Source organism: Felis catus, chromosome A1 (genome assembly GCF_018350175.1).
Source record: "Felis catus isolate Fca126 chromosome A1, F.catus_Fca126_mat1.0, whole genome shotgun sequence".
Lineage (NCBI taxonomy): Eukaryota > Metazoa > Chordata > Mammalia > Carnivora > Felidae > Felis > Felis catus.
Window position 1 is genome coordinate 101,093,014 of NC_058368.1, and position 12,014 is coordinate 101,105,027.

The window sequence follows — 12,014 nt, forward strand, 5'->3', positions numbered from 1 at the left end:
TCCCAGAGTGCGGGCGGCAGGAGGCCTGGGGGCGGGACGACAGTTGTTGCAACTAACTAGCGTCTCAAAATCTCGAGATTTTCAAGTTTGTTTGGAGGGCGGTATGGGGAGGAGTTCTCCGAGACGGCCAGCCCTGGGGACCAAACAGTTGAGCGTAGCCGGCGTGGCCCCAAACAAGGAGGCGGCGGGCGGGGCCGCTGCCGCAGCGTCCGGGCTCCCCGTCTCTCCCAGAGAACAGAGAAGCCTCCTCGTTCCTCAGCAATGAACCGGGAGAGTGTCAGAGAGAGACAGCTTGCCCCTTCTCCCGAGGGCCGGCAGCTACTCTTGGGCAGTTCTTCCAGCAAATTAATTGAAACGGGCCTGGAACTTCGTAGTCTCCTTCCGATGGGGTTGTTCAAAGCCCGCGCTCAGAGTGCTCGGTTAGCCTCGGGGGTCCACAGCACGTGGGTTTTCCCTCGTGGTGTTGGCCTTAAACTTGGATACCATCAATCTGTCCAAGAATGACTGATGACCTTGTCACAACGACGCCAGTCAAAACATTTTCGGTCCAACTGTGTTCCAATCAGCGTCGAGGCATCCTCCGTGAGACCCGGACAAAGTCTAAACAGCGCGGTTCCCAGGCTCAGGCGACAGGAGTGGTGGGAAGACAAAAAGAAACAAGAAATCAGTAAGGAGTGGCTATTAATTGTTCAGAGTGGCGGGTGCTAAATAAGTTGGCTTGTTTGGGGAAAGACAAATGTCATTTCTTCCCTCTGAGTGTGGACAGAACTCCGGCTTTGGGAAAGCGCCCGAGCCGGTCATTTTCACACACCCTGTCCGTGCCCTACCCCCACCGAGCACTGCCACTGCCTGGAAGGGCAGGGGGCTGGTGCCCAAATCTTGGAGATGAGAGCGCGCAGGGAAGGGCAGCGGGGCATTCCAAGGCACCTGGAATGGTCAGAGTGGGGGTGGGGCTGCTCTCCCAGCCTGCACCGCCGACGCCACGTTTGGGGCAAGAGGCTTCTGCACGACCCCCCGGGGCAGCCCCTAGCAGCAAAGGCAAAAAGCTTCGCCAGTGACCGGGAGCAGTTTAACCAAGTGTAACGCAGCCCGGGATACTTGCCTCCGCTGCCCACAAGGAGAAGGAGCGAGTTCCCCAGGCAGACCACTCGAGAGTGGGTGGGCTTAGCGCTAAGCCGTGTGACACTCCACTGCGGCCGCCTCCCAGCTCCGCGGCCAGACTTGAGTCCCGCCAGGACTAGCTGCCCTTTAGAGACCCTCAGCCTCACGCCCACCAGCTCACCAAAGCCTGCCTTCTCCGCTGCAAACTGAGCGTTTCGTACCAGTGCGCAACCCGCCCCTCCCCTGCCTCCCCCGGCCAGGATATCTGCTGAGAGTTGCGTGGCGGGCTAGTCGAGCAGTTACTCCTGGAAAAACTGACCCGGACAAAAGCGCAAACCCTGTACTGGGACTTGGTCCACTCGCCGGCTGGGCGCGCCTACTCCGATGCGGACACCCGAGCGCGTGAGGAGATGCATTCCGGTTTTCGTGTTTCCCCTGCTTTCAGAATCAGGGCAGTGAGCTGGTACCTAGAAAAGACTTATCATGGGCAGGAAGAGACAACAGGAGAGCGGGAGACGTCACGCCAAAAAACCAGCGGGGGAGTGGGTGGGTGGGAAGGCGTTGGAGGTATCTGTGCTGGAGAGGGGCACAGGCCGTGTGTGGATCCAACCGAGTTAGAACTTCCTTCTCTCCCTCTCCCCTCCCCTTCGTTATTCTGGCCTGCCTACCGCCTCCCCCCACTCTCCATCTCCACCTCTCTCTCTCTCTCTCTCTCTCTCTCTCTCTCTCTCTCTCTCTCTCACACACACACACACACACACACACACACACACACTTGTATTTTGTGCTGTCGTAAAACCCACGTGTCCAGCCGGGAGGCTGCCAGAGCGTGGAGCCGAGGAACCGGGACGCGGCGGCAGCCGAGCGCAGCAGCCCACCGCGGCTCCGATCCGCGCCGGATCGGCCCGCGCTCCCGGCTGAACTGCTCTAGCGCGTTCCGCGGGCCTCCACGCCCATCTCTCGCAGCCCGGGAGGGTTCCGGGAGGTCAGATCACATCTTGGGCTCTCCCCTCCGCGGCGCAGGGGCATGTAGCGCACCCGGGACGCACACTCTCCCCCACGCCCACCGAGACACACGCACGCACGCACCCGCCGGCGGCTCGGAGTTTCCAGGTAAGGCGAGGCTCGTCTGGGGCCGGTGGTCTTGGGCCCCGGGGATAGGAGGCTGGAGGTCCCGGGCTGGGGGCGGGGGGCGAGACTGTCCCGCCTCCTGGCGCCGGAGGCCAAAGCCGCTCCGGCTCTGCGCTACTCCGGCTCGGGTCTGCTCCGGGCGCCTGCTGAGGGCGGGGGCTGCGTCCTGCCGCCGAGTTCTGCGGGCGAGCGCCCTTGCGCCGGGCTTCAACAGTGCGCGGCGGGAGCTGGGCGCCTCGGACTGGAGGCAAGGCAGGGTGCACACAGCTCCCTTCGCGAGGCGCCGCCGCTTCAGAGTAAACTTTGCGCCCCAGCGGAGTTGGAAAGAGGGAGCTGGGGAACCGGGCTGCCGCAGGCGGAGCCCAGGGCTGAGCCCTTGCTCCACGATCTTGGCGGTCATCCTCCCCGCCCCTCTCGCACCCAGCCCTGGGCCCGGCTCAAGCGTACCCTCCTCTCTGCCCTCTGCCCCCAGCTTGAGAGGTCGGACATGCTGAAGCCCGGAGACCCCGGCGGCTCGGCCTTCCTCAAAGTGGATCCAGCCTATTTGCAGCACTGGCAGCAACTCTTCCCGCACAGCGGCAGCGGCGGCCCGCTCAAGGGCGGCGGCGCCGCGGGTCCCCTGGGCGCGCCGCAGCCTCTCCAGCCCCCGCCGCCGCCGCCGCCCCCGGAGCGCGCAGAGCCGCCGCCGGACAGCTTGCGCCCGCGGCCCGCTTCGCTCTCCTCCGCCTCCTCCACTCCGGCTTCCTCCTCCAACTCGGCCTCCTCTGCCTCCTCCTGCGCCGCCGCTGCCGCCGCCGCCGCCGCCGCGCTGGCGGGTCTCTCGGCCCTGCCTGTGGCGCAGCTGCCGGTGTTCGCCCCTCTGGCCGCCGCCGCCGTCGCCGCGGAGCCGCTGCCCCCCAAAGACCTGTGCCTCGGCGCCGCCTCGGGCCCGGGGCCTTCCAAGTGCGGCGGAGGCAGCGGCGTGGACGCCCGGGGCGCCCCGCGCTTCCGCTGCAGCGCGGAGGAGCTGGACTATTACCTGTACGGCCAGCAGCGAATGGAGATCATCCCGCTCAACCAGCACACCAGCGACCCCAACAACCGTATGTAGCCGCAGCCCGCGCGCGCTCTCCAGGGGCGCTGGCGCCGTCGAGCGCGGGCGCCCATCGGGGAAGCGGGTCGGATGAACGGGACTCCGGGTGGTGGGCTGGCCCAGGCCGCGGCTCTGCACGTCCCAGACTGCGGTGGCAAAATTTTCCCGACGTTAGAGAAGGAAAGAGAACGGATGGGATGCCGGGTGGCACTTCGGGGTTACCTTGTCCTCCTCCCATTCCCTGCCTCGCAGCCCCAAGCCTTTAAGACCCACGCTGCTCGAGGACCGGACTTTCAGATCTCCGCCCTCCCGCGGGATTGTGCCCGGGGCCGGGAGGGTCCTAGCAGCGTACGCTGGGGAGTGTGGGAGACGGGCTTCGCCTGGCCTTAGCGGGACACGGAAGGGACTCTCAGCATTTCTGGGGCGCGTGAATCCCAGGGCTTGGGTCTCCTCTCTGCCTTCTCTCTGGAGTTCACTACATCAGCTCATTTTCGGGCCGTGGGGTTGCAGGGGACCAGCCGCGAGCTGCTGGCTGGCCGGGCCTCGCTGGAGTAGGAATTTTGGACGACGCTGGGTCAGTCTCTCCCTGCAGGCAGGCATGATTCTTGGATCTTCTGTTTATTTAGAAAAGGGGAAAAAGAAAAATTGCCAACTGCTTAATGAGAAAACATTTCCGACTTCAGGGTAGGGTGGTTCCCTGCGGATCCCGCGTTCTCCGTGCACCCTTGATCGTGTAAACGTTCGCAGTCCGTAGGCATGCTTGGTGGTTTACTTCTTTCTTTCTTTTTTTTAAAAATAAGAGTGACAGTAGTTAGTTTCGTACAGTGCGCTGTCTTTGTTTCCGAGTAAATGGCAAGTGCCTAATTAAAGCTGGAAGTTCTCTTCCCCGCTTCGATCCTTTATTCAAAGTTTCAGACCTCACCAGTACAGGTCCATTGGGAGGTCTTGAAGCAAAATTCTAAATGAAGACCAAGAATGTGCATTGCTTGGTCTCTAGTTATTTTCGTAATATCAGAAGTTATGATATGCTTACACCTAAGGCAGTTGGTGTAAGTGCTAAGTGTACTTCCAGAGTCTCTGGAGAGTCTATTAAAGCAGGTTAAGAGAGTCAGGTGGAAAGCGATACAGGATTCCAGAGATTGGCACTCACTCAGCTATTTTCATCTCATTTCTTCATTTAGTTTCTGTATGAGGAAAGTGGGTGATAAACATGTGTTATCATTCTCCGCTGGAATAAGTCCCCTCTTGCAGAATGTCTCCCGCTCCAAGAACTTCTTAATTCGTTGTAAAAACAAAATAACTCCGGGTTTTAGCGAAAGGGCTCCCGGTGTCGCTACTTTGATGAGAAAACATTGGACACGACCCTAGCGATGGAGGTATTTTAGTCTTTTCATAAGAGATGGGGATAATTTTTCTGATGGAGATAATTACAACTAACAAAAAGATCAGTTGTATTTACTTTTTTTCCTCTCTAGAGTTTGAGGCTAAAGTACCAGTTTAAAATGAGGGTTTCAACTCGAATTTGCCCTGCAGTTAAGAAGACTTTTGTATTTCAGAGCTTTAGAAAATTTTGGAAAATTATATTGTCCTGGTGGATTTCAAAAAAATACTTATCTCCTACTGAATTTCTTGAATGTGTTGTTTTCAAAGCAGTTCTTTTAAAAAAAAATGTGAATTAAGAAAGACAAGAAATGCTTTTTGGAGAAGATATTTTCTGACCGCTAAGTAAAACATAGTGATTTTGGGCTTAGAGTGCGTCGAGCTTGCGGTTTCTCTTCTGAATTAAACGAGTATTGGAAAAAAATGCCAACAGTACACCCCAAAAGCCCAGGCTGTGCCCTGAGCTCCTATACTGTTTGCAGAGCCATCTTGAGGTTCAGGGCATTTTCACCAGAGAAGAACCTAGATCAATCTGAGAAAGAACTGGGATAGATTGCTAATTAATATGTGGCTCTTGAACCAGTTTATTGCCCAGGTAACTTTTTCCTCTGGCTGGAGGAGATGATTTATGATTTATCTAAATTATTCCTATCGTGTTAATCTTCTGGTATCCCCTTTTGAGTGGACTGGACGGCTTCCCTGTGCCAAGCGCAGGGGAAAACAGAAAACACGAAGGGAAAGACAGTCAGATCGTCCTATTAGAGTTACACTTCACGTCTCTCCCTAATTAAGGGGCAATTGAGAAAGAAAATAGAAAGCTGAGGTCGTTCTGTGTAATGCTGACGGACCAGGCCTGCCATTCTATCAGAAACTTCTCTGGGCAAGAGCCCTCGCTCTTTTGAAACCTTGGGATGTGTTTTTGCAAAGATGGAGTGAGAAGTGATTGAGTTTAATCTAGCGAGCGGATCAAAACAAAACAGAAATGCAAAGGGTGGGAAACATTCCCCCCCCCCCCCCCGCCTTAGATGGGGGGAAGTTTCTCAGTTACTTGAAAGATGGTGAAAACCACAGCTTCGCCCCATTCCCAGGTTCTAAGTGGGTGGGGGTGGGGGGAGGTGGGGTGGGAGGCAGGCAGAGGGAAGCGCCTCTTTATCCTGCGGCTCATATCTTTTCCTGGTTTCCTTTTAGCCTCTTGCCATCTTCCTCTAAAAGAATTCTGTGAAATGACCACTCAGCATTTCTTCGTTTTATTACTTTATATTAAAAAGGATATTGGGACATTTTCTCTTTTTTCTTACAAGGCAAAGAAAGGGACCTCCTTACTTCCCTTATCCCTTTAGAAGAGTAACCCTTTGCCTGGGAGAAACAACCCAGTAACACATAGGAATCATTAACAGTCCTTTGACCTTGAAACTTTATTGGCATCTTTGGCAAATGCCATAGAGAAGGTCCTGTGGCTTTCTTACACACACACACACACACACACACACACACACACACACTTAAAAACAGCAGAAACTGTAAAAGCTAGCCCCCCGTAAACTCTTCCATTGTATTTCTCTTATCTAACTCTGTGGGTTATTTTATCGCACGATTGAAGTACTCTTTGAACTGACTCTCCCAATGCTTCTTTGCCGGGTTTTCTTCCCACTGTCCTCACACCGGTCGGCATTGTGTAGTAGAAACGGAGGATGGGGTCTCTCTTCCTTTTCTTCTGTCACTGCCCGCATTTGCTGCCTGGTTGCCTGAAGCCATTGATTACGTCAGGCTCCTTCGCTTTGGCCTCTTGTGGGGTTCCGGGAGCTGGTGCGTTGCTCAAGACCCCACCACTACTCTTGCAAGGTAGTGAAAGGCGGCCACAGGGCGCCCCTGGTGTTTGTACGAATGATACTGGGCAGTCTCTTGGCCGGGCTGATTGCCTCCTCGCATACCTTTCATGTGAAGATGTTCTTTTTTGTGTGGAAAGGGAGGTGGGAGCTAAGTCCGCCCCGAGTGTCTCCGCGTGGAGTAGGGGCACTTTGCAACTTCCCCAGCTGGAGGTCTCTGCCTCCTTCTTTTTCAGAGGGAGCCCTGCTGCGCAGGGAACAGTAGTGGGAACAGCACTGGCAGGTGCCCAGGTGTAGGAGTAGGGTGCAAAGCATTCTGTTGGTAGTGCCACCCTTTCCTAGCGCTTGGGGAGAGGGGCTGTGGGAGAGAAAGAAATCTGGGGTTTGTCCTGTTGAGGGGTTAGAGAGCTGAAAGAAGGGTGAGTATTTTCTGACCTTCCCCGATCTCTTCCCAACCTGTTGGGACACGTAGGTCCCGTTTTGGGGAGCTCCCGAGCCCAGTAACCCCCCAGTGGCGTCCTCCTGCCACCCAGGCACCGGCTTCGCTACCCCCGCCCAGCGTCCCCGCTGTCAAGCGCCTGCGACTTAGATTTCAGACCTGGTCCCTGGTGGGAGGGAGGCTCGGAGTCAGTGTGTGGGCTTTTGTGTTGTTCTATTTTTTTTTCTCTTTTCTCTCTTGTGTGCAGGCCCAGCCCCATCCCGTAACACACATGATTTAGCTATTTTACATTATTCGTTATCTAGCGCCCTGAAACCGAACATAGAGCCATATATTAGATTGAGGTTAGGAGTGGTGGCGACTGTTTATTTAAGGTGATAAAATGGTCCATCAGCAGTAATCTCCATCGATATGTGCCACCAGGAGATGAAGGATGAGGGGACAAGCCACAATTAATTGCCCTATAGTTTTGTAGGAGAGAGTGGAGTCGGCCCAGGCCCGCTTCGATCTCCTCTCCCTCCTATTCATCATCTCCGCAATGTATATGGCGGCCTCGCAGGGGCAGGGGCCGGCGAGGTTTATCTCGGCCCAATATTCTCTCGCCCGCACACGCTGGCGCTCCCATTTAATTTATTAATACGGTCATCGAAAGACAAATAAAATCCACATTGCCTCCCCCCTTCTTTCTCCCCCTCCCCCTTTTGTCTCTCCCTCTTGGTCCCTGGGCCAAGCCGGCAGCCAGGCGGAACAGGGAAAGCCCAGCGCGCCCGCGATTCGCGGGGAGCTTTAAACGCCCCTCGGGAGAGTCCTCGAGAAGGTTCGGCGCGCCCACATTCGGCTCCCCTTCCCGGTGGCCGGGCTAACCGGCCTCGCCTTCTGGGTGTGCCTCTAGAGCCCCTCGGGGGAGCCTAAAAGACCCCTGCTGGGTGGAGGCACCGACCCGTGGGAGGGGCGGCAGTGGCGGCGGCCCCTTCTGGTTTTCTAAGAAAGGCCTTGGCCGGCCGGAAGGGGCAGGGGCCTGGGCGTTCAAGGTTCAGACTTCGGTGCGGGGAGTCCCCCGGCGGGCCTGGCCGTGCCTCCCCTCCAGGCACGGGGCTGGCGTGGGAGGACGCGCGGAGAGCGCGGGTTGGAGTCCCGGGGGCGTGCGCCCCGGCGTGGGAGGTTCCGGCCTGCAGGGCTCAGCCCGCCCCCCGCCCCGTCGCCGCACCCCGGCGACCCCGCGCCCGCACCCCGAGCTCTCGCGGAGCTGCCAGCAGGCGGCACTCCCGGGGCGCCTCCCCGGGCGGGATCGATGGGCACCCGCCCCGCCGCGCTCGGCCTGCGGGACCGGGGGCCGCGACCTCGGCGGCGGTCGCTGAAGATTTATAGCTTAGCTGTTACTGCCGCCCAGGCGGAGAGGCCGGCTTCTCGGCGGCCCCTCCGTTTCTTTTCCAGAGGATGAGCGAGGGCGCAGGCGAAGGCGGCGGCCGAGAGGCGTCGGGGAGCCAGGGCCTAGTGTGGCGGGGGCTTCCCGCGGGTCCGCCAGCCTCTCCAGACAGCAACAAAGTCCCGAAACGTGTTAAATTTCACCTTTCCTAGAACCAGAAATGAAACACCAGAGAAGAAAACCATGGCCTGCTCGGCCCCCTTTACTTACTCCATTTGCATTTGCACAAGTAGTGCACGCACTCGGAAAAAGATTCAAACAGCGTGCTAGGGTGTGAGATGAAGAGTCAGAGTCTGCTCTTCACTACACTGGGCCTGGCCTTCACAAGTCAGTAGGGAGGTCTGGAACCTGGTGACACATCCTTCCCTTATTCAGGGACCCATCAACAGGAGCACTAACACATCTATTCAAGGTAGAGGAGGGACCCTGGTCTCTTCTGTTGCCTAGTGCTAAAATGGCATTTCAGCCTATCTTGCTTGGAGAATCTGATAGTCGTTCTCACAGATGGAGAAAACACTTTGCAAATAATAATTATGAACTGTACAAAAAATTACCCTAATTCTAGGAGAAACGAGGAACATGCATTTGCTTGCTCTTTATGAATACCAGTGGACTTGCATTTTATGTATTGCTTGGTAGGGAATGCTGCGTGTAATGTGTATATTAAATGTATATACAGCATATAAAAAATTCATCTTGGGGGTGTAGTTTGGGCGTCTAGCTAGCTTCTCCCTCAAACCTTTTCTAGGTGTTCATGGCTTGTCTCTACAAAACACTCTCTGAGTACTACCTCACATGTTGTAAGCTTCTTCAGACTCCTTTGGGACTCAGAGACCTAAGCCAGGGGCCAATTATTTTCAATGGCAGAGGTTTTGTAGAGTAAAAAACAACAGCATCAGGATAGAACTGTGTTTAGACGTAATTGGTCAACTTCTCTAGCAGAATATTTTGATGCCACCTGAAGTGGTTTCTAAATTAAGACTCATGTAATTAGAGTGGATTGGCCTCCCTTGCTCTGCTGTGGACTTCACACACAGGTAGTTTTCTCAATACTGGGAGAAACTCAGCTTTTGATTCAGCAAAATGCCACTACTGGGTTTTTCAACACCTGCTGGAGGCCAATGAAACATAGCAAGTAGAGAAGTAAAGCTATCTAAAGAGGACTTCTTAAAGAAAGGACTAGCCAGAGTTTTACCGTGCATCACAAATACTGGGAGTGTGTTTGCTGTCTGTGGGGGTGGTGGCTGGAGTTGGTACTTTTCCTCCTTATTTTATTACTGATGTAGTTGGTGTGATATTGAACGTGGTGGAGACGTTGGAAGTTGACAGAATCTCTGGGGTTGGACTGATAGGGAGTGAATACCAAATGCTCTCGCTTCTTATCCTGGTTCACTGAGCCAACCAGAAAGGAAAGTGGGTTAAGCAACTCCCTGGGGTGATTTTATTTTTATTTTTATGGGCCTGTTGCCTTTGCTCATTGTCATTTAAGTTCTTTTTGCTCAGGTGCTGAACGGTCATCTCTGAGGTCAGACACTAAAATTCAAAATTGTAGACATCACCTCTTCACTTTTCCGTACTTCTCACAGCCCCAAGCCCAAGAGTGTGGGAGAGAGATCTAGAAATCTTTGTAATTGACCGGTGCTAGAGCAAATTTTGCATCTCCCAAAGAGTGCTGTCAGTGAAATAATGCTATCGATTGTGAGTTTGGGTATACAATTCTCCCAGCTTTCATTGGTCTCCCTAGATCTTTAGGTCTGGAGGCTTTGGAGTCAGGCAAACCTGACTGAATCTTTACCACTTTCTAGTTTCTGAGCCTTGGTCTCATGACATTGCTCATGAAGCCTCAAATTGCGTCATCTGCAAAACAGGGATCATGATAGGGTGATTGCTCGGCTCAAGATAGGTGTCTGGAACACTATGCGGCAGGTGACTTTGAGTTTTTATTGTCTTTCTTTCCATTCCGCCTTTGTCTTGAAGTTTCTGTTTTCACAATCAGAAGCTTAAGAGGATGTGTGAAGTGTATCTGGAAGGGCTGACGTATGGTAAGTGTAGGACTACCTTCCATCTAGGCCCTGAAGTCAAAAGCAGAGCCTGACGGTATTTACATTAGTGTCTGTTACTGGAAGAGGGAGCTTTTGTGCGACGGAGGTCCAGAGGCATGGACGCTTCCTGCCTGTAGGACCAGTTTGTTGCTTTTCACTTGAGAGGCCTGGGGACGCCTTCAGGACGCTGCAGTCAGAGGGTCCTGTCATTTCCTGGGCTCTCTTGGGAGGAGTGAGGGAATAGCTGAGGGGAAGGCGCAGCCAGCTGGAGCCCTTCTCCACGGAGATAGGATGCTCACATGATGGTCACCCCTCAGCTTGCTGTGAAACAAGGGGGGTTCGCTCACCGTGGATGGTTGCCATTAGGGGTTCCTTCCTTGATGACCCACTTTGTCCAAAGTTACGTGGGTGTTTCCTCTGTTTGAGCACGGAGAGGGCACACTTAGGGTGATCCACCAGGACTGGCAGCGACCAAAGCTAGGCGGAGGTGCTTTGAGACCCCAAGGATGAGCCGTCACCCAGCACTGGCGTATCCACTGGTGCCCCAGCTCTCGCCTGAGAGCATGCTCTGATGCTCGGTGCCATAGGACTCCGTTGCGCCGCGGGTTCCCCGGGGAGGCCGGGTCGTGCAGGCGGGTGCCCAGGCTGCCTCCCTGAGGCAGGTCTGCAGGGCCCCGGGCGCAGACACCGCGGCTCCGCCAGGCCCATTAATAACCCGGAGGGCGCTGCGATCCGACAGCGCGGTCGCCGCAGGCCCTGCTTCCCGCGGCCGCCTGGCCTTTTCCCATCCAGTTTTTAGTCGAGGGACACTGGGCATCCACAGGTCCCCCTCCCAGAAGGAGGGTGAGGGATCCCCTTGGCTGCTGGCCGCCCTGGGGAACGTTGGCGAGAGACCTCTTCACAACAGCTTTCCCTTCGCTTATAACTCAAGATAGTCGCATTCAGCCTGGGGATCGGCCGTCTGGGCGGGAGTTGAGGCCCTCTCCACCGAGCCATTATTCTGATCCTTAACGACCCATTATGTTGATCCTTAAATTTGCTCTTCGTTTCTTTTTGGCTTCTGGGAGGAGTTTGCACTCCAGGACAGGTACTCCAAACCTGCCAGAACATTCCCCTTTTCCACCCGTGCCCTTCTGGCTGGAGTGGCCAGAGCGAGTGCTGCCGGGGCTCGAGAGGGACCCCAGCGCCAGTGCGCCCTCTTTGGCGGTTGTCTGGGGTTTCGGCACCACGGGAGCCAAGACCGGCTCCGCCCTCTGGTGTGGGGGTCCCTAGGAGTAGGAAGGACGCTCTGTGCTAGGTGGGTTGCCCACCTGCCCTGGTGATTCTAGAAGTATTTTTCTTTAATTGTAGAAGGTGGAAAACCAGATATGCCCGGGTGATCAAAGCGCGATCTCTGTTGAGACAGAAGACAGAGCAAGAGACACGCTCTTTTCGAGTATTAAACACACCTGGAAATCCCGTAGAGCGAGAACACCTGGGAACCGAGAAAGGGAAGTGGGAACTAGAGACCGACGGGAAGAGGGGGAGAGGGACAGACCTAGAGGACAAGACGCAACGCCATCCTCACCTACCTCGCAGGGCTTTTGGGGTGCCCCGG

General features: G+C 55.5%; 1 protein-coding gene across 4 annotated transcripts in view; it reads left to right on the plus strand.

The window, feature by feature from the left end:
- The first annotated feature begins 2,082 nt into the window (after nt 1-2,082).
- PRDM6 (PR/SET domain 6) overlaps nt 2,083-12,014 on the plus strand; it is a 234,860-nt gene continuing 224,928 nt past the window's right edge. For all 4 annotated transcript variants that reach the window (XM_045058252.1, XM_011283422.4, XM_045058236.1 and 1 more), the window contains exons 1-2: nt 2,083-2,214; nt 2,705-3,314. In XM_045058252.1, coding sequence (XP_044914187.1) covers nt 2,720-3,314 — 595 coding nt within the window. In that variant the 5' untranslated portion in view covers nt 2,083-2,214; nt 2,705-2,719. The remainder of the gene's footprint in view (nt 2,215-2,704; nt 3,315-12,014) is intronic.